Source organism: Amblyomma americanum, chromosome 3 (genome assembly GCF_052857255.1).
Source record: "Amblyomma americanum isolate KBUSLIRL-KWMA chromosome 3, ASM5285725v1, whole genome shotgun sequence".
Lineage (NCBI taxonomy): Eukaryota > Metazoa > Arthropoda > Arachnida > Ixodida > Ixodidae > Amblyomma > Amblyomma americanum.
In genome coordinates this window covers 148067825-148093728 of record NC_135499.1, presented here as the reverse complement: position 1 = coordinate 148093728, position 25904 = coordinate 148067825, and the positions used below count along the sequence as shown (strand labels likewise).

At 46.7% G+C, this 25904-nt stretch overlaps 1 protein-coding gene across 2 annotated transcripts in view; it reads right to left on the bottom strand.

Annotated features, from left to right (window-relative positions):
• Nucleotides 1-9650: 9650 nt before the first annotated feature.
• LOC144125140 (sodium/potassium/calcium exchanger 5-like) overlaps nt 9651-25904 on the bottom strand; it is a 49120-nt gene continuing 32866 nt past the window's right edge. The window contains exons 5-11 of one of the 2 annotated variants that reach the window (XM_077658257.1): nt 24825-24931; nt 23935-24035; nt 22490-22580; nt 21101-21404; nt 15302-15559; nt 13402-13503; nt 9651-12828 (exon numbers count right to left, since the gene is read on the bottom strand). In XM_077658257.1, the coding sequence (XP_077514383.1) occupies nt 12506-12828; nt 13402-13503; nt 15302-15559; nt 21101-21404; nt 22490-22580; nt 23935-24035; nt 24825-24931 (1286 nt within the window). In that variant the 3' untranslated portion in view covers nt 9651-12505. The remainder of the gene's footprint in view (nt 12829-13401; nt 13504-15301; nt 15560-21100; nt 21405-22489; nt 22581-23934; nt 24036-24824; nt 24932-25904) is intronic. The other variant, XM_077658258.1, reaches the window with a different exon arrangement.

Below are 25904 nucleotides of genomic sequence, written 5' to 3'. Positions count from 1 at the left end.
GGTGGCTACACGCCGATCTCGCTACGATATGGCAGCAGCGACCAGTAGTGCGTCATCGGCGGGGCCGATGCGATAGCAGGCCGCAGTCCGTCGCTTTGCCCCCTCCCACCCCCACCCCCTCACGCACGCACGCGCGGAGCCGCACATACGAATTTGCCGGGCACGGCGTAAACACACAAGGCCTCATTGTCTGCGGGCAAGCAAGCGCGATCACCCCTCCTCCGTCCGGTCGCGGACTTTGCCACCGATATCGCTTCGCTACCGTCATCGGCTGGGGCAGCGCTTTTGTCTCCCTTCTCGTATGCGCATTTCGTGCTCTATTTTTGAAGCGGCGGCCGTGGCCAGTCGCTTAGCTCGACGGACAACGAAAGGCCTTGCAGAAAAAAAAAAAACGTGAGGCAAGCAGGAAACCGCCTCCGGAAGGCACCGGTTCCTCTAGTACCTCTACTCGGCAATAGATAAGATTCTGCTCGCCGTTAAAAAGCATGAGATACTCTCCATTCACCGGCCGTTATAGAGAGCGCGTGGACAGTGCTACAGCGGCGAGTAAGCTTCGATTCTTTGTTCGTGTACTCCCTGAAAAAACTTACTTTAAATCTACAGGTGACCACGTGTGTCACGTTGAGCTCTTTTCACCCAGACAATTGCATTTTGTCTAAATTTCATTAAACTCAAATTCAAACAGTATGTCTCACTCCTATTAAAGGTTGGCTGACAGGTTTTTTTAGTAAAAAAAAAACATTTACGCGCTAAAGATGTCCTGCTGCCCTAGACAAAACTAGGACAACTCAGAGCTTGGCCGTGGTCCTCTAGCACTCGCTTTGCGAACTTGTCCGGTCCGTAGTGAAGCGTATTCTTGAAGCTCACAGCTGGCGGAAAGTAGCATGCCACGAGCATGGCCTGGCAAGCCTCTTCGATTTTAATCGTCTTCATTATCTCTCAGACGGGTCTCTGTACACCAAGGCATCGCTGTTTGCTATAGGGTTATGCACTCGCACGCTCAAATCAGTCCGAGCCAGACCCTTAGCTCTGACTCGTGAACGACAGCGCCCAGAAAAAGCGAGAACCGCAGGCGGATCCTGAAAGGCCATAGCTTAAACCGCCGCATCCTCCTGAGTTTCACGGCGCACCTCACACGTTTAGAAGGAACATAAATTCGCGAAGCCTAACTGCCTGAAAGACCACAGCCTAAAAAAAACGCATCATCTCGCCGTTCAGCGCTTACCTGGCATGCCGGGAAGGAAAACACATCGGCCAAGCGTGACCGTTGTCATTCCCGTGCAACCCGAATAGTGTGCCACTTTACGAACTGATCTGACATCCGTCATTCTGGGTCCAAGCTAGCACCCCAGCTAGGAGGGTGTGGTGGGGAGGTGGCTGTTGGGTGGTGCTTCTGGAGAGTGCGCCAGGAGTGGTATGAAGATTCCCAGGGATCTATGAATGTTAAGTAGAGAATGACCAACTCTGCATATATGGGCATTAAACAATTAGAGCTACCGCATCATACTCTTCACGCGGAGCTTAAATATCCCCTCCTAACATTAGAGGCCTCCTTCGAGTAGTGTAAGAGAGGTCAGCTGATTTACGATGCGCAGCTCTGAAGGCTATGAAATAGACAGACTAGAAGTTGTCTCTGCCCTTACACCCCCATCCCTCCTAATTCTCCAACAGCGGCCGGGAGCCATTCCTCTCTTGCAAGAAAGGATTTAGACATTCATCATCAGACGCAGGCAGAGCATTAGCGCTCGTCATGAATGCAAGGCTGATCTGGTCTGCCTCTTAGCACCCTCTCCCCCCATGTTCCCGCTTATCGCAAGGAACAAAAGCAGGAATAATTAAGGACGTGTGGTCGATAAATTTTGCACATGCCCCTATGACAGCCACCTCGTCATGGTCAACAGAGATGGAGGAAATAGTATCGATAAATTTTGCAGATGCCCCTAGACAACCAGATCGTCATGGTGAACAGAGATATAAAAATGAAAAAGATAAATTTTTCTGATGTCCCTAGACAATCACCTCGTCATAGTGAACAGAGATTTAGGAAATGAAAAAGATAAATTTCGTAGATGCCCCCAGACAACCACATCGTCATGGTGAGCAGAGATTTAGGAAATGGAATAGATAAATTTTGCAGATGTCCTTAGACAACCACGTCGTCATGGTAAGCAACGATATAGGAAATGGAAAAGATAAATTTTGCAGATGCCTCTATGACAGAAACCTCGTCATGGTGAACCGAGATTTAGGAGATGGAATTAATTTTGCAGATGCCCCTAGACAACCCCGCCCTCATGGTGAAGGAAATTGTCTGGAAGACGTTGACGGCAAGTTATAAGACAGTACATAGAGACAAGGTGCGAACTCTGTGAATAAGTGCAATCAAAAACCCTCAGTAGCATACTCTAACTGCAAATATCAGTAGCTAAGGCGCATACACAGACTGAACGCAACGTGTGCTTCACCTGGGCCCCCTGGCGTGAGTGCTTGTCAGTAAATGCGCTCTCATGCCCCCTCACACTCGTTTTTCCGAGCAAAGCGAGCACATCACCAAGCTGTGCCCCCCCCCCCCCCCCTTCTTCGTTCCAGGCATCATCCTTTCCCTCAGCACAAAGAATACTCCATTTCATGCTGGCGTGCATACCACTTTTCCACACCCCCTCCCCCTCCCCTTCAGGATGCAAAGGCTGCCTGCCTTCAGAGCAATCACTAAAATCCTGCTAATGGCGCGCGTGGAAGCAGCCTCTAGGACATTTGTGGAGGTGACCGTAACTCTGAGCATTTCCGACACTTTCAGTCCAGCTTTATTCCCAATTTCGGCGAAATGGACACTGCGTGGTACTTAAGCTATGACTGTGCATGCTCTGTAAAGTTGTCGTGTCATATAACCTCGAATACTTCATGCCTGAAAGAATTCTCGGCTTTTAACCGCTAGGCTCCCCGTGTATAATTATGAACACAGACGGCACACCGCACACAGAAATTTACCATTCTTGCCCCTAGAAGCAGTAAACGCGCAAAACATGCGTGCTTTCCGCCCGATGCCAAACACTCATGCCCCTGGCATTTTTATTGTTGCCTTATAGCAGCCTATTTTTATTTACCATAAATGCAGCGTCCCTCTATGGTCTAATTTTGACGATTGAGTCGTAGCCTGCGAGGAGCTAACAAAACCCGACGTAGCCCATCGGCGTTGTATCGAGAAACTCTGGATTGATCGAAAAGATGGCTACGTCACACGTTGAGCGGCGGAATTTAAAAGTGAATAAAATGCAAGAAAACTGCAGATTGGAAGGTCACAACTTCACTCAAACGTCATTAGGGCATGTACGTATATAAAGTATAAATGAATTGCGCTGAGACCACAGCGGTGACGTAGTGGTTTGAGCATCCGCCTCGTCTGCGGGAGGTGTGGGGTTCAATCCCCAATGCCGCCGGGCACCTAGCGAGCCTACAGTGGGTACAAGCTTTTCTCTGACCTGGTGCTCGTCTTGTCTCAGGGGAAATGTTCGGAAAATGAGACTTTGATCCCACCTTCTGAAAAGGGGCCGCCGCGGTGGCTGAGTGGTTATGGCGCTTGGCTGCAGGCCAGAAAGACGCGGGTTCGATCCCGGCCGCGGCGGTCGAATTTCGATAGAGGCGAAATCCTAGAGGCCCGTTTACTGTGCGATGTCAGTACACGTTAAAGAACCCCAGGTGGTCGAAATTTCCGGAGCCCTTCACTTGTTACGGCGTCTCTCATGGCCTGAATCGCTTTGGGACGTTAAACCCACATAAACCATAAACTTTCTGAAAGGAAAACACCTTGTTTCTTGGCACTCGTTGGCCGTAGTTGCCCTTGCACCGTTAAAATTTATTATCGTCATCAGATGCGCTGAAAATAAAGTTTTAGTAATTAGTCGGTAATGGAACCCCTAGCCTACGCAGGCACGTTCGTACAGCTAGGCAGAAGCGAGGCTTCATACGGAAGTCGTGTGGTCTTCCACATAATGATTGTGAAAAAGGAAACAGTGTCCGTGTCTGCGTAGGCAAGAGGGGCCGCTGACAAGACCCATTAACGCTATCGCGTTATATCTTTGAAGGCAGAGCTTAAATGTTCCCCCTTTTTTTAATCTCTCTTGTGTTAAATATTCGCTCATTAGTTTCTTCTGGTTCCAAAACTGAAGGGCCTGCTTTCAGGTTTTTAAATATTATGAGCTGGTTTGTGTCGATTCAGCCACTCAGGCGTCGAAATGATAGCTGCCGATGGCAGGTGTCTTAATGCACGATTCCGTGCTACGTAATGTAATCGCCCTTTCCGTCTGCCCTCGCTGTTTGAAGTAACTTGTACGTGAGCTCTTCGGCGTAAAGCTGCCGGAAAACATACCCAGCAATTCGGGACAAAGTCATTTTTCAAGGGGAAAAAGTTTATGAACGCATTTTTTAAATATATTCGAAGATATTACTATAACAATCAATGTATTTACAGATCTTCCCTCGGCAGGCTAGAATTTTTTTTTGCTATTAACTTTTTCGCTATCCTCAAAAACGTTCCCCATTAGTCTTTAATGGCGATCTTTCCTACTCGATTTGAGCGATGGAAAAATTTTAAAAAGAAAAATTTTGCTCCGCATCGTGAGAATGGACCATTACCTTCCATATTTCTATAGCAGAACCTTACAAAATTCCAGAATTCAAACTTTTTGTAATTGAACACTGGACATGAGTGGGGCCTCTGCGTCAAAGATAGTAGCCTCTTTTCCTCTCAGCAGCGCAGCGCTTATATGGGTGGTGCATATACCAAAGAGCAAAACTATTGTCGTTTTGTACGATTGCCTTCGTTGCAGTCAGTCGTTTTAAACCAATCTTTGGTTAAGCATGGAAAACCCTCCTCCGTGGCTCAGCATTTCTTGCCCAAGGTCGCGGGTGATACCTAGGCGGCGGCGTCGGCCGTAATTCGACAGAGGCGAACTACAAAAGCCCCCGTGTGTAATGCGATGCCAGAACCCTGGGTGGCATAAATTTCGTTATATGTTTTAGAACCCCGGGTGTTTTGAAATAATCCACAACCCACGACTACGCCGTTCCCTGAATCCTTTGTGCCGCTTCGGGATGTTTAACCCTAAAGATTATAAATTGCATAAACATGACAAGAACATAAATCCAGCTTTTTGCATTGAAAAACTATAGTGCAAAGCACTAAAACACTACACCTGGTCGGCCTCCGCGCTGAAACACATCGTTACCTATTGATATGAACATTCATACGCCTTTAATAAAGCCGACAGGTGCAAAGATGCATTGCACTCGGTTTTAGGACCATGAATAAGCAGCCAGAAACAATAAGCTGCCAAACTTGTTATATTTTATCTCGTGTGCTGAGAGCGGCGAGAGGCATTTTTAACCGCAGTAAAGTGAAAGCGCGGCCTATTGGCCTCAACTTAAGGCCTTCTGATCTAAGCGAGCTAGCCAAGAACGAAAAGTCGGCGAACGGACCGTCTGTCATTGGTGATAAGATAACATTATTCGCTTCACTGACGAAACATGGTAATGACAAAACGGCCACTTCCGTTCTCCTCCAAAAGATAACGGAGAATTATCGAGTAAGCCTACCCGTATATGCGCAAACCTTCGAAGCATTGTTCAAGTACACATTTGCTTGTCCTCCAGCAGCAGCTGACTTTCATCATATCACGAAGCGAGTAGCGGTCTACCGATAATGTTACAGCACCTGCGCGTGATGAATATGCGCACTTACAAAAGACACGCCGCAGAAACTCTTGCGACAACTTGCGGTCGATAAACAGCCTGAAACACATCTAGTTCATGTGCTTAGACGTGGCCGCTGTTTGCAGGAACGGAGCATTAATGTACTGAGGTCGTACAGAAAGCAATCGTCAACAATTTTTTTCTACGCGCAGGTTGGTTTGGTTGGCTGGTTATATGCGGTTTCACTTCCCAAAGCGACTCATGCTATGAAGGATGTCGTAGTTGAGGGCCCCGGATAATGTCAACCACGTGGAGTGCTTTGATATGCACTGACATTGCAGAGTACACGGTTCACTAGCATTTCGCCTCCCTCGAAATGCGACCGCCCGGGCCGTGATCGAACCCTCGATCGTCTTTATTGTCAGCAGCCGAGCTCCATTACCACAGAGCAACCGCGACGGCTTTTTAAACGCGATCCTCGAAGTGTACAAAAATGGGGATTTGGCGGTGCATGGCTCCATCTCTCGTGCAGTCATAGATTAATAGGTTACGTGACTTATGCAATCTGTCCACCAGTATACTAAACAAAACGGCAGTCTACGACATCTCATTCCAAAAACGCGCGGTCATAAAATTTCTCATCATCAAGAAAATTTCAGTCGCGGAATCTTATGAAAGTCTTCAACTGGCTCGTGGCTCCATACACATTAGCTGCATCAGTGTTTCAAGATGAGTGCGACATTTTAAAGACGGCCAGAGGAGCATTGAAGATCACCTGGGGATGATCGCCCTCGGACAAGCGCGACACATGTTTTAAGAAAACCGTTGATGCACTCACCGAAGAAGACAGAAGAGCAACAATAAATGAAATAAAATAGGTCACCGTGCATTTCAGTATATTAAAAGTGTGGTACCTAATAATCTGTGGTCGCAGCGTTAGACGTCTATCGTCCGCGGACCTCAAAGTTCAGGGTGATTCTTTCAGCTCTGAACTTCTACATCTATAATAAAAAAGAGACTATTTTTGTTGGGCATTGTGACTGTTGATCGAAGCCAGTTTCACCACTCAGAGAACCAACGAAATGACAGAGCTTTGAACAACACCGCTTAAAATATTTGTCAGTGAATAATGCGAAAAATGTACAGTCCGCTGCCGAAGCGATGTCCACCGTCTACTAGGAACCGGGAGGTCTCTTATCGGCTTGATTTCGCTCAATCTGGGCAAACAATAAATCCTGCTCAATACTTTTAAACACCGAAGAAACTCTGTCGCGCATGGCACGATAAGCGGCCAGCAAGAAAAGTGATGTTGCAGCACGACAATGCGGGCCACCATGCTGCTCGCTTAACTGCGGAGAAAACTGACATAACGAGGTTGAAGCTCTCCTGCGCCCGCCTACAGCTTTTATCTGGCTCCTTCGAATTTCCACTCGTTCGGATATTCAAAGGATAAAATTCTGGGCCAATAATCCGAGACATCAAAGGCGAGCCTTGCAGTGGTGCATCACTGTTTATACAGGGCTGGAACAGCGTTTCACCGGAGAGCTCATTTTCAAGCTTGCCGATCGGTGGGAAAAATCTGAGCAGAAAATGTGAGGCCACATAGAAAATGAAAAACGTATGAAGATTAAAATGACAAAGTATCGTTTTCAGTAATGCAGCTCAATGATTTGTAAAAGAGTGTTGATCGTTATCCTCGATATGGCCCTTATTTCACTAAACTAACGTTCTGAATGTCTTGGTAAAAAACGCTATGAAATGTCTAAGCAAATATGAACGGGTATGCCAGAAACTCTCAAGGAACTTCAGAGCGGAAGTCAAGTGGCCCATGGGCTAGTGACTGCCGACTCGGTTTTCTTAATCGTACCTGCAAAACTGTTACACTGGTATCCTTAAAACTGATTACAAAAGGCATTCAAAATAATAGAGCAGTGTATTTTATGTATTACAATGCAGCACAATATACCTGATGGGCATGTAGTGAGAAAAGCGTGTTAGAGATGCTTTGGTGTCGCTCGTATTTTAACTAATCTTACGCTTGTATTAATAGTTACTCTAATTCCTGTGGTGATTACTCATAAGTTTTCTACATAATCATCATCACCTTAAATAGGTCCTCTGCGGGACAAAGGCATCACCCATTGGCCTCCAATTAAACCTGCCGTGCACCAGCTGCTGCCATCTTATCATCGAAAACTTTCGAATCTCATTCGCTCACCAGACTCTGCCGAACCCTGCAACGCTTGCCTTATCTTGAAATCGCATTACATGCCCTGCACGTACCCATTTCTTCTCGATTTCAGCTAGGATTTGATTAATTCGGTTTTGTTCCCTGGCTTGCTTTGCTTTCTTCCTGTCTCTAATGTTACACCTACCATTTCCCTTCCAACGGCTCGTTGCTCTGTGAGTATTCGCAAGATGCAGCTATTATATGTTTTCCTCTAGAGCGATACTGGTAGGCTGCTAATGACCACCCGTTAGTTTCTGTCAGATGCGCTCCCCACATTCTTTTTCTCCTAGCTATTTCCCTCTGCGGTCGCGGTGTTACCAGACCTCCAAGCAGCTTCGTCTTCGTGTATCGTCTATTACCAAGAAAAAGCATAAATTACAAAAATTTAATTACGACGAGTGCATAAAATCAGAAGACATATGCAAATATCACACAACAAAAAAATGGCTTATAGGTGTGACGTGCACAAAATGCTTCAGAATAAAGTGACTATAGGTTTCAAATGAAAATAGTGCTGCACCTCAATGCATTCTCAGCTAACAAAAAAAGGAAACCTGATCACTAACCAAACTCCATGTGTCAATGCCTGAAGGAGTTGAAATGCACATACAGACATCCAACGAGCACAGGAGAGCGCTAAAATTCCTTTGGTACAATAACCTAGGAAGAGAAAAAACTGAAAACGAGCAGGCATCATTCCTGTAGAAAGCAATAGTAAAAGCTCAACAATGTTCTTGTAATTTATCAAAGCATCGAATGACGTGCCTCTGCACTTGCAACCTCTTTCATGGGTTATCTGCTTTAGTTCAAGGTTCTCGCTAAGGATGATCATCCGAACCTACTTATTCTTGCTGACTGAAACTGTATTTCCTCTGCTGAGAAAAGAACCAGATAATATCTCTTTACCTTGTTACCTGTTTGAGTTCACTGCACAGTGCAATGCGCCGGGCGAGGGCCGAGAGGGAGCAGGGGGTAGGTGCAGGTTCTTTTTCGGGCAAAACGGCCGTCTCTTTATGGATTGCAGAGAAAACTTTTCGTCATATAATGTGGACACACGGCAAACAACGAGCCGCAGTGCTGCGAACACAACTATCACATCATAGGCGGCACAAAAATATGTAAACCGGCCGCAGGTAGAAAACAATGCTCCTCGGTGGACAGCAGTTGATGTTTTGGACTGTTTTCTTAAAGTATTCCCCACAAAAACTAAAACCACACTATCTTGCATCATTCTGAGGCCTAGTGCTTATATTAGCGTTCAAGAAAATTTATCTAGAAAGCCAAAAAAATTGACAACCCCGAGGTCGTCTTCAAGACGGTCAAGATATCAGAGAATATATGATACTCGCTAAGAAAAGTTGCGAACCGTGCTCTTCAGTCCCGCACCAAAATTCACCGCTTTATAGGAAAGTTGCAAATTACTTCCAAACTAAAAGCTGGCTTCTTGCATGGACTACATAACTGATAGCGTAAAAAGTTTGAAGTACACTGGCAGCTTTGAAATAACACGTGATATCTATGGGTCGCCAGCGACCCATGCTCTGTGGGCACGGCAAGGAAAGAGTTCACCTTTGTCCCAAAGTTTAAACTCATGAAGTTTCAGTCACTCGACCGGACAGTGATGAGTAAGTCAGTCATTAGGGCCTAACACCGCAAACTAAGTTTAGGGTAGTTTGGTGACACTACACTAGAAAAAAGCAAGCCGTGTACTGTAAGAACGAGAACACAAAGCGTTGCTATGCTACAGCACGAACTTTATTTAAAAATGATAATAAATGCGTCGGAACAGTTTGATGGATCATCGTGTGTAAGAGGTGAAGACGATACTAGACGATGAACCTCTGGTACTGTACAAACCCGCCCATAGTCATCAAATGTAAAGTGGACGCATGCCATAAACAAAACGCTTCTCATGGCAGTGTTCAGTTGATGAAGACTAGTAGTGACTGCTACGCTAAGCTTCTTCCCACAAAATTACTGAATGAGCTGTAGACAAATAATTTCTTTAGGAGAGAATGTTGACAGTGAAGTCTTGAGATCACGAAGCAGCACGAAAAAACGGGGGCAAAAAAGACACACATATGACAGGACGAATGCTTTTTTTTTCTGCCTGGTTTGGTGTGATAGGAAAGAGCCCAGTGTAGAAGAAATACTATGCAAAAGCACCGAAGTTTGGGCCAGTTGGTATTGATTCATCTTGAGAGCACGAAGCAGCACGAAAAAACGGGGACAAAAAAGACACACATACGACAGGACGAATGCTGCTTTTTTTTTCTGCCTGGTTTGGTGCGATAGGAAAGAGCCCAGTGTAGAAGAAATACTATGCAAAAGCACCGAAGTTTGGGCCAGTTGGTATTGATCCATCTTGAGAACACGAAGCAACACGAAAAAACGGGGAAAAAAAAGGCACACATACGAAAGGACGAATGCTGCTTTTTTTTTCTGCCTGGTTTGGTGTGATAGGAAAGAGCTCAGTGTAGAAGAAATACTATGCAAAAGCAGCGAAGTTTGGGCCAGTTGGTAATGATCTATCTTGAGAAAACGAAGCAACACGAAAAAAACGGGGACAAAAAAGACACACATACGACAGGACGAATGCTGACGTATGTGTGTCTTTTTTGTCCCCGTTTTTTCGTGCTGCTTCGTGTTCTCAAGATATACCGATACCAACTTGCCCAAACTTCGGTGCTTTTGGACAGTAAAGTCATTTTGCAATAAAGCACCGCCTAGTTAGCGGTTCATACATTCAAGCGAACATAGAGAAAATGAAAACCAATGAAGATATTCGCCCAAAGCACGTACAGCGAAGTGCGTTGCGCTTCGCGTGCGCTTTATTTTGTGAACGCTTTTCTCAATGTTCACCTGATGTATCGATTGTGTATACATACATGCCTCACCACGTTTTAGCAGTAAGAAACATCGGAACTGACCTGCGTGTATCACAGACACTACACGAAGTCACCTTGGGGCTTCGGATATTACGACCTATTCTCATGGCATACAGCCTTTAAAGGGAGCTTAAATTTCTCAAAGCACTTTCACTGTTCAGCCTGTAATTCCCGATAAATGACATACAGTACAGGCAGCAATGACGCAATTCGTATTATTTCTAGTGCGTAAAAGAATGGTAACTCATTACAGCATTTACAAATCTCATTTCTCAACATATCACTTAAAGCGTACTCGATGCATGACCTGCCACAGATACAGGAGCTGCGCTGCAAAGGCGGCTCGCCACTGGAACCTAATACTCGCGGCGAAAAAACACAAAAATCTCGATGGACGTACTGCTAAGCTGATGAAATGCTGATGGAATGATTATGGCATCTGAAACTATTATCCGACTGGACCAGGGTACGAGGGCACCGTATTGTCACAACGAATTCAGAAGGTGGTTTATTCAATCCTCTTTTAATTATCAAATTATCTTCGATCTGGAAATAATTAAATTTTCGTTTACATTTCTTCAGCCACAAATGACTTGTTTTACAAGCTCAGAGCTTCCATCCAAAGTTTCAGCGCCCTGAGCACTAAACGGTCAAACACGCTGAGAACGACGAGGTGAGTCAGATGTTCGTAAGTACCTCGAACTCTTAACATACAACGTTTGTTTTAAAATCAGCAATAAAGAAGTCTGGTTTGTTCCGGCGAAATTCTCCATAACACTTGATAAAAACCGCATTTATTTCTTCCCAAGATTTACGCTCTAAATACCCCTCTTATGCATTTTAAGTGGGGACTGGCCGTCTTGACCGCCTCAATTCAACCGAATGATAAGGGGGGCGGCTAAAGAACGTCGAACTTTCTCATGCCAGCCCTGCGGCAACTACGTTATTTACTAACATTTTGCGCACAGCGCTGTCTACAGCCTAAGTAAATAATTTCTTGACTGGCTCTTGTTACCACGCTGGAGTCTAGAGGACAGAATTAAAGACAAAACGTAGCGTTGTTTAAAGACGCACACGGTAGAGGACAGCTGTCAACAGAGCCATTTCGTTAACGGATGCCGCAGTTCGCGTCCGCTTCCTCGAACCTTCCGATAAGTTCAGCTCAGCCCTGTACACAGCACCGTGCAAACCGAAAATTGGATATAACGCTGTTGCCCCAATCACGGCACACTGACGTCAAGCAGTGGCGTTTCGTGCAACTTATTACACGTAGATCAAAACACTACGGAGGCGTTTGTGCCAACACTGCGTACGCACCAGGAGTAAAACATGATTTTCAGTTCATTGTTTCCACCTTTGCACAGAGTTTTCATCTACAGGCGACGATGCAAAAATAGCGTGCACACAAACACTTCCAAATGGTATCACTCTTACAAATGTACACATTCACTGGGAGGACGTAGCCGCAGGCGTCGAGATCACGCACGATGACTGTTCTCCAAGTACACCTTCGTCAGCAGCGGCAAGTAAAAGGTTGGCGCTGTTCCACCGTAGCAAGCGGGCCACAAGGTTTGGCGCACACCAACATCCGTCCAGAATACGAAAAGCCCGATCGACACACACACAGTGAAGCTTCCACAGCATCTACACACGTGCACACGCCGCTCATAATGGACAGGTTCGTACAAGGACATCAGTGTCATTCTCTGCACGTGGGAGGGTTGAAATGTCCGAAGTAGTTCAGCTCGTAGCAGCATGCCAGTGTCAGAAAGGCGACGTACAGTGCGAGGCAGACAAGGCCCACACGCCAGTTGAGGCGCCACCTGGCAGCGCACAGCGTGACTAACATCAGCACAGTAGTGCCTAGCAGTGTGAGCGTCGTGTAGGTGAGTGCGCCGCTGTTGATGTGCAGTTGACCGCCGCTGTTAGACAGGGTTTTGATCAACCATGGCAGGCCCAAGCAGAACAGTATATCGAAGATGTTGCTGCCGATGAGGTTGCTGAAGGCCATGTTGCCGCAACCTGCGCACAAAAGAGCACGATTGTCTACAATTCCCGTTTCATTTTAACAGCTACAGAACAAACCAGCGGCTAGACAGACGCTGCAGCTCGTGTTTAGACACTCTTGTGTGAACAACAAGGCTATTCTAATTCAGGTCCATTCAGGTTGGTCCTTTAGGCTGACCTTCCATGGATTCAATGGGCGCATAGCACAACACAGGGAGGCACATGAGCGCACATTCAATAAATAAATATCTCGCATGCACAAGAGTAATAATGGGTGTCAACACGCGTTTCATACCGTTTTTTCCGGTGCGCCTTCATCATGCTCAGCTCATCCCTAAAATGTACTGAATGCTGCAACAGTACCAAACAGGCCGTCATTGGCAGGCTTACGTTCAGAACGAGCATTAAGGAAATATTTCACTGGGGGAGATCTAAAAGACTGCCGACCTTTTGGCATTATGGCTGATAACGCAGCCGCACTAGAATGAGTCATTTTTCATGTGCTTCGGTGCTTCCGCACACTGAGATTTTCATATATTAAGATTCTTTACTGCACTTCTTCAAGCGGAAAGGCTACGTGGCGCTCACCCATTTTCACGATGAGGACTGTGGTGATGATTTCAGGTACGCTGATCCCTGCAGCCAGGATAGTGAGCCCGGACACCGAATCTGGTATGTTTAGAGTGTAGCCTGGACCAAACAAAAAAAAACGTGCGGTAACAATTTGCGCAAGCATTGCATAATTTGTGCAGGCATTTAACTAGATTACAAAGAGCACCTTAAACGCACGGATACTGTGCAACACTGCATAGTTGTTTGGCGCATATCAGTTTCCGCCTCTCATACGTGAGCTAGACACTCGCGGACAGAGAAATATATATGTGGAGACTTGGTGCTTTGAATCAAAAGCTTTAGCATAGCACCAAAAATATACGTGTATTTACATGTCATTTGGACCAAACTGCTGTGAGCTGTATGGTGCTTTTAACTTTGCTGAGATGTACCAAAACTCATCAGCAACCGTAGCCAATTACCTATTTTTAATGGATACTTGTACTGCTCAATGAATTCTTCAGAGACACACGAGTCTGGCTGCCTTTGAGTGTTAGCGACGAAATATCGACCCAAGTTGCTTCGCGCCGCTCAATGACGCAATTAGGCTGCTATACTAGATATCGGCTCCAAGGTAGCCCAGAAGATTCGCGATAAAACAATGGACAATGTTGTCCAGGTGTCAAACTAGTGACGACGACCACTCAAGACTGACACAGTTTCCTCAGGGACAGATTGATTACACAAGGACGTATTCGTCATTTTCGTCTGCAATCGAAATAGGATGCGATTGTTTCGACATACATCGTTCAAAGGTAAACGCAAACCGATTCGTGTTTGAACAACGCCATCTTTATTGGCGGCTTTCTCACAGACTGCCGGTGGAAGCGAGCTAGACTGCCAGAGGGCTTCGCCCTGTAACGAGAGTTTACGGCGTCGAATAGACAGGACGCACATGCACGCATAAAAGACAAGTCACGCAGCGCGCGGTCTTTCGGCTAGTGTCACCTATCACGCTCGCGTTCTCACTGTGCCTGTACCCGTACACGATCCAACCGCGACTGTCTATTCACAGTGCGCAGGCTAGCGCTCTCGTGCATCCATAAGCACGCATGGGAAAAGTATCATGCTGTCGAAAAAGAACTTCCTTTCTCACGCAACACAAGCCAAAAAAAGCTTCTTCTCATCTACATTACCAGATATGCTTCACAACAACCTCAAGCAATTTTTGTAGGCTATAAACCCACAAACAACCGCGCCAATATCACTTTTCGACGAACACGGTTCACCTTTTTAACCCCCTTACGCGGCCGAAGCATTGAATTATACATTTTCATCCAATTTCACCCACGAACCTGTAGGCGACATGCCTGACTACCCTTACTTTGATTATCCTCCTATGCCGGACATACGTTTTGACCGTAAAGGAATAATCGCGTTAATCGATTCCATGAAACTAAATTCATCAGCTGGTATGAATGAAATTAACGCAAAAGTTCCCAAGAATACTAAAAGCATTGTAGCCGTTCTTCTTTGTCATTTCTTCTTTCTCTTGGACCAGCCACATAATGAACATAACCAACGAAGCTAGCCGTGTTTTTGATTATCTGAAATGTAACTTGCGGTTGGCCTCTGCTTCCATAAAACTGTCCGCCTACGTCTCACGGTGTCTTGCTATCCCTTAACGCGTGCGTTGTCACCCTGTTTCCCCCTACTGTGCATAAAAGCACCAAAACGTAAAGTTCAATAAGTTTTCCTATTGGACCGAGAGAACTCCGCTAACAGTTCATCGCGAGGGTCGGCGCTTCCTGCCTGCCACTTTTCCACGTTAGTGACGTCTCGTCTCCTTTACTTGCTATTATGAACGAGACAAAACTCTTCTGCGGTGCACCGTCTTCCAAAGAGAAGCGAATGCAGCGGATTGAGGCGGGCGTACCGATGACGGTCACCATCCATGCGCAAAGGTAGGACAGCAAGCCTATCCAGACGACGGCCATGACGAAGGTGAGTGGGTAGAGGCGCGGCCACCGCCGGCAGTCCGGCACCGTCAGCCGCAGAAGCACGGAGGCCGGAAGGGTGGCCAACCACCATGCGCGGGACAGGCACCCACGACGGCCGGGTTTGCCGGTGCGCGAGCGAGAGCACGAACCAGACTCCGAGGGCGATGACGGCTTCACGAAGCCCACGTCGGCATCTGCGGTCAAGGCACACAAAAAGGGAATGCAGAGCGGAGAGCTCGAGAGGAATGCATGTAACAGAACGATCCAGAAACACTATGTAGCAATTCTTCACGAGTGCCGCATTGACATTATCGTGTTCAAACGCCTAGGTTTTAGACAAACAGTAGAGGAACCTCCACGAATGCTTAAATTGTAACGTTTGAAATAGCAGATTCTGCAGCGAGTGCTGCGAGGTGGAAGTGCTGACCGGCGCACTGGGTCTAGAGGAATGGCTTAAAGAATTTCACTACGGTCCTCTAGAAGGAGAACAGTAGCTTTCAGAGTTTTTGAAGCCCACATGAGCAAGAGGAAATGCAGAATTACAGCACACCAAGTGACATCACATAAAGGAGCAGATGGACCCCTAACTTCAGGCGTGCAAACAAGGAGCAATAGCACGTGGTGGCTCGCTCGTCCATCAGGTGCAAAGGAGAGGGAGAAGGCAATTCACTTTATTTTTGCTTTTGCGTCCGTTGCACTGACTTCAACTTATTTCTTTCATTTCAACTTCTTTCACTGCGCACCACGTTCTTCACTCTTCGGGATGGCCTTAAGTATTCAGCCGCGTTATATTATTACCACTACAACGCACAAAATTTGTCTAGAAAGCAACGCATCATTTTTCTTTATTCCAGAGATTCCGTTTCGAGCGAGTGTTTATAGCGTAGAAGTATCAGTGTCTTCAAAGTTACTATATCGCAAAGTGCAATTGAAACTATTCTACAACAGAAGAGCTCAAACTCAGACGGCGTAACTAATTCTTTCCGTACAAGTGCATAAATCATCTCCTGTTTCCGCCATAGACACTAGCAGGTTATGGCATATTTATGTATGTACAGACGGAAACTGCTAAAATTGGCCTGACAGAAACTGCACCGATGCCACATTTTGAACGAAATGCCGGAAGAAACAACTGAATAGTTTTCTTCAAGAGAGAAATGCAAGTCAGAAGAAAAACAGGAGGAAAGGGTGGTTGAGATAACGATACGAAAGAATCATTACTGGTACAACCAGAACTTCGCGTTACAAACGAACTTACACAAGCGAAGCCAGTAGTGTTTTGTGTAGAGTATTGTTGAACGATTTACATGTAATTACACATTATAATGAACGACAGTAAAGCATAGGTCTAAATACTAGAATTTAAACTGCTGGAGATGGGCAAGCATCTGCTATCAGGCCTGTCTGCAATGAAGACAGTGCATGACCTATTTAAGGTAACATTTCGTGACGCTGGCGATTCTTTTTGTGTTTGTGCCCTCAATAAAGCTAGATTGGCAGCCGATAGTGAGTCCAATTGTGCGCGTTCGGAAAAATACCGAGACAGCAGCGAATGACGCATTCACATCGACCTCTCGTGCTCCGCTCTGTTTGTATATTGTTGTCACCATTACGAAGCAAATAAATTCTCCGTCCATTATATATTTCAAAGAGGCATTTTATTAAAAAGGTGCAGTGCAATTTAGATTAACAGAATATCAAGGGTGCTCTACCACGAAGCATCCGCTTTAAAAATTGCACCTTTCTTAGAATGTCTTACATCATAAATTGAATTTGCACTTCTAAAGAATCTACAAGTTAGCAAGCAAGTGTTAACTTGCATCAAATGAGCTAACTTCACTCCCTGATCTCCTTGATTCAATCTACATAAACAAAATCTATATGGCGCCCTACTGCTTATGCACTCGTTCCCCGTATCTGTCTTTTAAACAAGAGGAAATACAGGGATACCAGACAGCCGTGGGCAGATGGCGGATAGCTCAGTAACTGAGCGTATGCATTCATCTCCTCTGGGATCATACAGCGAAGAAAAGGCGAGTTTTAAAGCGACAGCGTTAAAGGCCCCGTTCACCGGAAAATCTGGCATCGGTTTTGTCGGCGTAGTGAGCGAAAAATCACGAGCATGGCTCTGGCAGGTGGTCTCCAAAGAGAAATCTGGAAGGCAGGTGGGCCACCTAGGTCACGTGACCATGCGGCGTCATCACAACCTGCCCACCAGATAGTAAGCAAACTTCCCACCGTGGCAGGTGGCAGTTAAATTAAGGATCGGTCGCTAGGGAAGAGGAACCTGGGTCACACAAGGCCAACTGCTGGGAGCACCTGTTATCACACGACAGTGGCGCATCACTTAACCGCTGCACCACTGCGCCAGGAGGGGTGTGAGGACTCCCAGGGATCTATGAATGTAAAGTATAGAATGACGTTCTGCATATATGGTATCGAATGTATTAAGTAATCGAGCTATGCCCTTAAGGATGAGCTTAAGTGGCTCCCCCATTTTTTGGCTTCATAAGGATGCATAAGCAAGTTATTCTTACACCGCCCCTACCAATGCGATAACAATATTGGACAAACATCGCACACTTTCGTACGTGCTGTGAAACTAAACAAATGTTCTCCCTCTACTCACAGATGAGTCAACTGCGCAAGCAGAACTGCCGATTTTAGAGGTGTGCCCCGCCGCGGTGGCTCAGTATTTAGGGCGCTCGACTACTGATCTGGAGTTCCCGGGTTCGAACCCGACCGCGGCGGCTGCGTTTTTATGGAGGAAAAACGCTAAGGCGCCCGTGTGCTATGCGATGTCAGTGCACGTTAAAGATCCCCAGGTGGTCGAAATTATTCCGGAGCCCTCCACTACGGCACCTCTCTCTTCCTTTCTTCTTTGACTCCCTTCTTTACCCTTCCCTTACGGCGCGGTTCAGGTGTTCAACGATATATGAGACAGATACTGTGCCATTTCCTTTCCCCCCAAAACCAATTATTATTATTTAGAGGTGTGATGGGAGCGCTTCTACAAGCGCACTGCCGCAAAGAACGTAACAAAGAAGTGTTGTTTTAAAGCACGTGCACGGACTCTGCTTCAAGCACGTGAGTTAGCACGCTATAACTGCAGGCAGGACGATAAGTCTTGCAAGGATACGGCAACGCCTGAGGAAATCAATTGAACAGCACTGCTAAGGCGCGCTGAGAACATGGCCCGTCAGCGAAAGCAGTTGTCGCAAGATGACGTTAACCAAGCGTGACGAGATGCTGCGAAAATGGCGCGCCAGTGAGACTACGGAACAGCATGATTCTCGTGTGCACACTTATCTGCGCATAGAAACGCAAGAATGCCTGCTCTGGGTTTATTCGTAGATGTGTGCAAGCTCCAAGCGCAAGGCGATGACTTCGGCAGACGCACTATTCTAACACGCTCGCGGGCCAACCACACAGGTCTGGAAGCCGTCACCTCGAGGTCGTGGCTTCTAGTGTACCGGTAAGAGGTTGGGATGAGGAGTACATCCCTTTCCACGGCTACCTGGTTGCGCCGGTTTTGGACTATAGCGACGTCCTGCGTGAGTCTCCTACCCTAAGCCTCCTCAGTTGTGCAAGCATGTGCTTTACACAGTCCAGTGTTGGGCATGGCGTCGGCTACCAAGCTGTTTCTGAAAAGAGGACAGCTTCCTTTGGTTCTGAGGCAGACACTACGAGCGCGAGCCGGTGGCTTCCAGAGCTGTGTAGTTGACTCGCGGGTGCGTCAAAATAGCACTCTAGTGGAAACTGTCGCCTCACGCTTGTTGCTTCTCCTGCACAGTCAGAGGAAGTTGTAAAACGAACAATGACATCTTCTCTTCAACGCGAGCAGAACGCAATGCTCGTCTCCAAACCTTGATTCAGGCTAGAGTGTCCATTGCTCAATAGCTTGCGGTCTATGCTACTGGAATAAAATTGCGACAATGAGTAGCTCGTGGATTTCATCCCTGAAATATTTCACAAGATCGCCAGTGCACGCACTAGAATAAACGTCACCGACATCGTTATTGCGAGAATTAAATACTGCTTAGCAGTATGTAAGCAGGTTCAGAATACAAAGGTATCTCTTTATGTTGTCGGTAAGAAGCTTGGCACGTGATTTTACGTTGTGATTGCGCTTAATCGCAGCAAGCCGTGTATTTCGAATACATTTCTCCGTACCACCATCAGTAAAGTCGCCTATGAAGCACCCAAGACAAAACCAATCCATAGCCACTGAGGACGACATCGAAGCTCGAATGATTTTATGCACTTCAACGAGGAAGGCTAAAATAACTCGAGCCAATTTATATTTCTGAGGTCTAAAACAGCTACACAGCAGTCAAATAAAAAGTTTTGAGCAGGGCAGTTTCGTTTTTGCTATCAAAACAGCCAGGCATCACCAGTGAGATTCCACGCTCCCCGAAAATCCACTTTCTTCTTCCTTTTTTCTTTCACTCCCTCCTTTATCACTTCCCTTACGGCACGGTTCAGGTGTCCAACGATATGATAGTCAGATACTGCGCCATTTCCTTTCCTCAAAAAAGCAATTATTATTATTGTTGTTATTGAAATGCTTACGCATACCCGTGAAGGCGCCGGTTCTTTGGACTATTTAAAACACATACCGTACGCTCGCGCTGCCGGTAACTTGCTTTTCGCACATGCGCACAACAGTCTGGGAACATTATGATGAATCGAGGAAGCGCTTTTGCGAATCTCAATTCTATCAAAAAACACCCCCTCCAGCATATAAAGAACAGGTGGCTTTAGCAACCGGAGAAACGCAATGTATCCACACATGCTATTATCGAATTCTAAAGAGAATCAGCGCAACGACTACAGCGGTAGCCGTTCCTACTGCGATCACACCAGCAACATGCAACATTCCTAAAAAAAAGCTAATAAAATGTCTTGCTACGAACTTACTTGCTAAGCACTGCATAGAAGTGAGGCCACATGAAATAAACATCCACGGACACTGCTTGAAGTGTCTACGTATGTTCGCAATAAGAGAGCACGTCCCTTTCTGCGTTGCGTCATTTCTAACCAGGTGCCAGCGTGTCCTATCTACTTTCTTTCTCTGGTGTATCGTCATTACAGTTGGCTTCCATAGTGCACCTATAGACCTTTCCAATGAGGGCTCCCTGGGCATCTCCGCATTGTTCGCAGGGCTGTTATCTGCACCCCATGCTAGTGCGGTGGAAGCGGCAGCGGAACTGGTTTGCAACAGCCCAGAGAGGAGGCGTTTCAACGCCCCCTCGCCCGATGGAAAGGTCTATAAGCCGCCAGTAGCAAGCGGCCATGTACAGCCGCTTTTTTCTGCGCTCCTGGCTTTGCGACGAAGCAAGCTCAATATTAAGCACGGGTTTAGTGAGCCTTTGCTTAATCTGATATTTGCGCAAGTTTGCTCCGTCATAAGCTGCAGAAGCACGCAAAACGCGGCCGTCACGCACGCAGCTAAAGATTTGGCCAGCTGTACAATCGGGGACAAAAGTCTACAGGACGTCTATGCGGAAACCAAAGATAGCGTTGTCATCTGCAAGTGACTCGAGACCACACCTGTGAACCTGAAAGTCATACTCGTTTACACAAGTATGGCAGCAAGAAAACGTAGCCTTTGGCGGACATTGCATCTATGCACCTGGACTGCTTTTCGCGTGTCGAGGAGACTTTTGTTCCCTGTATAGTACAACCAACTAGTTCCAGTCATAGCATGTCTGGCTGCGCCACATTCGTCTCACCACCGTTAATCTCAACCACAGTGGTGTGACGGTCTATAGTCGTCGACTGGTGGGCGTTGTTACAGTCCTCGTAGCCTCTTTCAGTTGTGGACCTCAGCCTCGCCTGGCTCCCGCTCCTCGGGTTAACCAAGCTTGCTTCGGTTGGCTCCATCGTCGATGGCAAAGACCCGCTCTTCGGGTATAGAAGAGGCGCCGCCACCTCGTTCGCTGTGGAAGCGCAGGGCGGCGCTGTCGACGCTGCGCTCTTGTTCCTCCCATGCTGTCCTGCCTTCTCAGACTTGATGTATGCCACCAAGTCGTCTACCTGCATGAGTAGTCACGTGAAGGCGTGCAAGGATGATAATGAGCCATTATTGCTTTTCCAGACTATCTGCGTGTTATGAATGTAAAGTTATAACAGACCATACTTCCATGCATGTGTCCTCACATCTGACATCACGCTGTTTGAAGATCAAGTATTGTTCTCCAGTGCCTGGCACCGCCAAGTTAGTAGGAACCAACAGCAACCGGCAGTGAGCTCGAGAATAACAAAAAAATTATCAGGTCGAATAGTACATTATAGTCGGACGCAACTCAAGAACGAAATTCAGAAGAGTGCAGTGGGGGGCTGTACGACTTTCTTTAAAACGACGAGATACACGGACGAGACACAGAAAAGGAGCACACGTTACTAGCGTATCCTGTGTGAAAGAACGAAACGACAAACATCCCACAGTGGAGGCTCTTTAGCCAATGCCGTCGACCAATTAGCATGACGACGCGGCTAATCCTTCGCGTGATATCGCATGTGGCTGGCAGGTAGCTCCGTGAAATTGGTTTAACCGGCAGCCCACTACCATCGGTCAACGCCATTGGCTGGAGGGTATCCGTTGAGGGGAATCTGCCTCTTACTTCTTCAGTTCTATCCGACATAGTAAGATCTAAATACCCCAAGTTTAGCGTTTGGCGATAAAGGGTTTCCTGGTTACCTGTCTTCTTTGACAAGGATAGTAGCCAAGGCTCGAACTATTGTAGAATTCATTATCTCCGTCATCTCCGGACCCTTATCTAATCCACGATGGCAGACGCAACACATGCTGTCGTGTCTAATCTTCTGTCGGGCGTGTTGCTCTTAGTTTTGTGGCCTGCATATACTGAGCATGTCCAGTGAACAGTGGTACTTTTTAAACAAAGTGCTATCGCTGTTCAGATAAAAAATTTGCTATGTTCGGCCTAAAACTGTATCTGCAGGAGACAGAACAATAACGGTGCTCTTGAATAGGCAGCGTCGAACGCAAGAAATTTTCAAGGTTAACGTCCCCAAAAATCCAGCTACTCGTCACATGATGACCTTATCATCATTGCGTACTGCCAAGCCAAAAACGGCACGTTTAATCGACAGTACCGCACCTGAGCGAGGGCCAGGCTCTTGAGCTGCGGGTTGTAATGCATCACCAGGATATACACGCAGAACAGCAACAGCAGGGACGCTGCCTCGTACCTGCACAGACACATGTGCACACATGAACACGGCACGATGAAGCACGTGTCATGCATAACAACAGAGTTTACGCCGCGACGCCATGAAGGGTTATTTCTGCTTTAAGGGGCTTGCGTATAGAAAGCGTAGTGCAAAATGTACTCTGAGAAGTTTATAATATGGTTTGGTTTAGTTTAGTTTATGGGGGTTTAACGTCCCAAAGCGACTCAGGCTATGAGAGACGCCGTAGTGAAGGGCTCCGGAAATTTCGACCGCCTGGGGTTCTTCAACGTGCACTGACATCGCACAGCACACGGGCCTCTAGAATTTCCCCTCCATCGAAATTCGACCGCCGCGGCCGGGATCGAACCCGCGTCTTTCGGGCCAGCAGCCGAGCGCCATAACCACTCAGCCACCGCGGCGGCTGTTTATAATATGACTGGCGCGTAAAAAAAAAAGAGGGAAAGTGCTCCCCAGGGTGCAATACAGACAGGTCAAAAATCTTTCCAAAAGTGAAAGTCACCCAAAGATTGAGTGAAGGAATCTAGCATGCAGTGAAGACTGAGAACAAACTGTCTAATGTATTTCGCCAAGGGCGCAAACAGAATGAGAGCGAGAACGAATAAAAAAATACATGAGCAACAGTGTCTGTCGGTCTTCGAAGCAGCCTAGGAGCTTCCCTCTCCAGGTTTTTCAGTTCTTCAGAACTCCTTTCTTCAGCATGAGCTCTTAAATTGTATTTATATTTAGCAAATCAATTGCATTCTTCATCCTTCAACCCTTCAGTCACTTCCTGAACCATGTGAAACACCTTCCACTGCACCATGCTGCAGCACTTCCTAGTCCTCCACATCGCCATATATATCACTGGAGCATCTGTGTAGAGCATCCTGCCACTGCCGTAGAAAATAAGTCTTCGTGCTCTTACGTCACCCCCTTTAAGAACACAGCTATGACACCAACATATAAATTTGCAGGCACCGTAAGATCATGTCGAAAGTGATCAGTGAGACAAATTACAATTCGCTCGACAAAACATCAGGTCCACTGCAAGACAAATGCCTCTTGAACTGATTTCCAATTAGCCCTGGCCGATCGATCCAGGGTCACTCTACCACACAAGTTTTTTTCTGATATTATCACCCCCAACCGTTCCCGCTCCCTTGGAATCCTCCCTGTTACTGTAAGGCAGTAAGAGATTCAGCTTATTAAAACTAACGCTCGACAACCGCGACAAGAACTGATTATTCCAACAACATTCTAGTAAATTACTCAAACTATGCAGATGATATGGTCCTCGGCCACCTTTACTTAATGAAAGCACCAAACTGCGCTCCCCAATAGATACAGAGAGCGAACTGTGCGTGTTGTATACCAGTAGACGGTGCTGTCGGCGATGCAGGCCGCAAGCACGCTGACGCTGGCCACGTACAGTAGGCAGTCCCGCACAATAGGGTACCATTCCAGCTGTACTGTCTGCAAAGGGGTGTTATTCCATCATCAGCATTATATCCTCAAACATTCATAACCTTCTTGCAACAGAATACACGGCGTATTGTGTCTCAAAAAGATTGTTAATTTTTGAGAAGAATACGCGGCGTATTACTTCTTCGACCACGTCCTTGCCGAGCGCCTGGTTGTACAACATAAAGACTAAATCATAGCTCAGTGCTGTTCCTATAACAAAGCCACCGAGCCGAAAACACTTTCACCCAAAACAAACCAGCGTCCTATTATTATTTACCCTAAAGCCCTTTCTCCATCTCCCCTGAGGCGTGCTGCTTAAAGCAGTTGCCCGAAAGCGCGACTGCTCCCAGCTTTCTCTATGACAGCGGACGCAAACAGCAGCCGAAAGTGGCCCTCATGCTCACCGCCAAAATCATTAGGCTGCCTTGAGAACAATGAGCGCCCCGCCGGTCGCTAGCCTTCACAAAAGGCCCCACGTTGTCACCCGGCCTGGCGCTTGCAGTTGTGAGCATAGCCGGCACGTTTCGGAAACATCTCGCAGGCCGTGCGCACGCAGCCTCGTTTGATGGCCTGTAACGCCATTACAAGACTAAGGTCCGTCGGCAAAGTGAGAAAGGAGGGGGGGGAGAGACGTTTCGGGCCATTCATTTTATTTTGTGCTGGCAAGTGGTTGAAGTATATGAGCATGCAGCTCAGAAACAAGCATCAAGTAAGGCAGGCAGAACACCGCTGTGAGAAAAATTGTCGGCCGCTCGCTGGAGTGTACGTAATTGTATCGCTGGCAGGCAGCTATCTCACCGTGCAGAGCAAATAGATGCCCGTCACGCTGGTGACTCCTAGGATGTTGAACACTGCCGAGCCCACAATGGCGCCGACGCCGATGTCTCCCTCCGTTACAAAGGAACCTGCGTGATTAATTTTCTATTCTTGACAAAGAGAGAGGCTTAGCACTGGCATCTCTCTTGCCTCGCCAGCTCCACGCCGTTCCATCAAGAAACGTGCACGAAAACAAAGAAATATGTCTTCCCACAAAAAAAAAGCATTTCATGCCAGTCGTTCCAGGCCAAGCGGTGATAATAGTTGAGGGATTTCTTTCCTAGCCAGGTCTCTATTCTTTTGTCGAAGATGTATCTGCCTGTCCACTCTGCCGTCTAGTGGAGTCCTTAACCTTGACGCTAGAGGACGACGTACGCCCTCAGTGAGCAGTTGGTGTTTTTTTTTTTTTTTGCCACACTGAGCCACAAGAAGAAACGTGTTTACGGCCTGGGAACAGTCCGTGACCATGCTTTGCCCGTATACGACACCTACTGATTGTGAATGACTTCCGAGGGGTACTTTATAAAGATTCCTCCTCATCCACATTCAATTCTCGGAAAAACATGAAAGTCTGCGCAGTTATTGGACTGTTACTTTTTTTGTATGCAGCTCCTGCTAACATCCAGACACTTCTACAGACTTTTCTTGCATCCGCATACTCCACTCTCGTCGAAATCTTACGGTTAGTTTCCGAGCCATTAGTACATCTCACTAATTTACGTGGCATCTTCAAGGAAATGCCTGCTTTTGAAAATTAACGTCCTTGGTAGAAACGTGCGGAAATGTGGCAAAATATAAGAAGATTTAGGCAATATGTGAGGAGATTAGCATCCGTGTCAGTGAGCTACCACTAACGCAACTAGGGAAATGTGAGCCTTATGCATGTCTCGCCACAAAACAACGGATATTGTTTCCATGATGCGCCAGTCGTTTTCGGTGATTCTTCTATAATTCATCAAATGGAGTATCCAAATGGCAGAAAATCTGTTATTGCCTATTCAACCCTGGCCAAAAGCGTTACAAACGTCTCACTGCCAGCCGGCCATTACAAAGGCGTCTCTT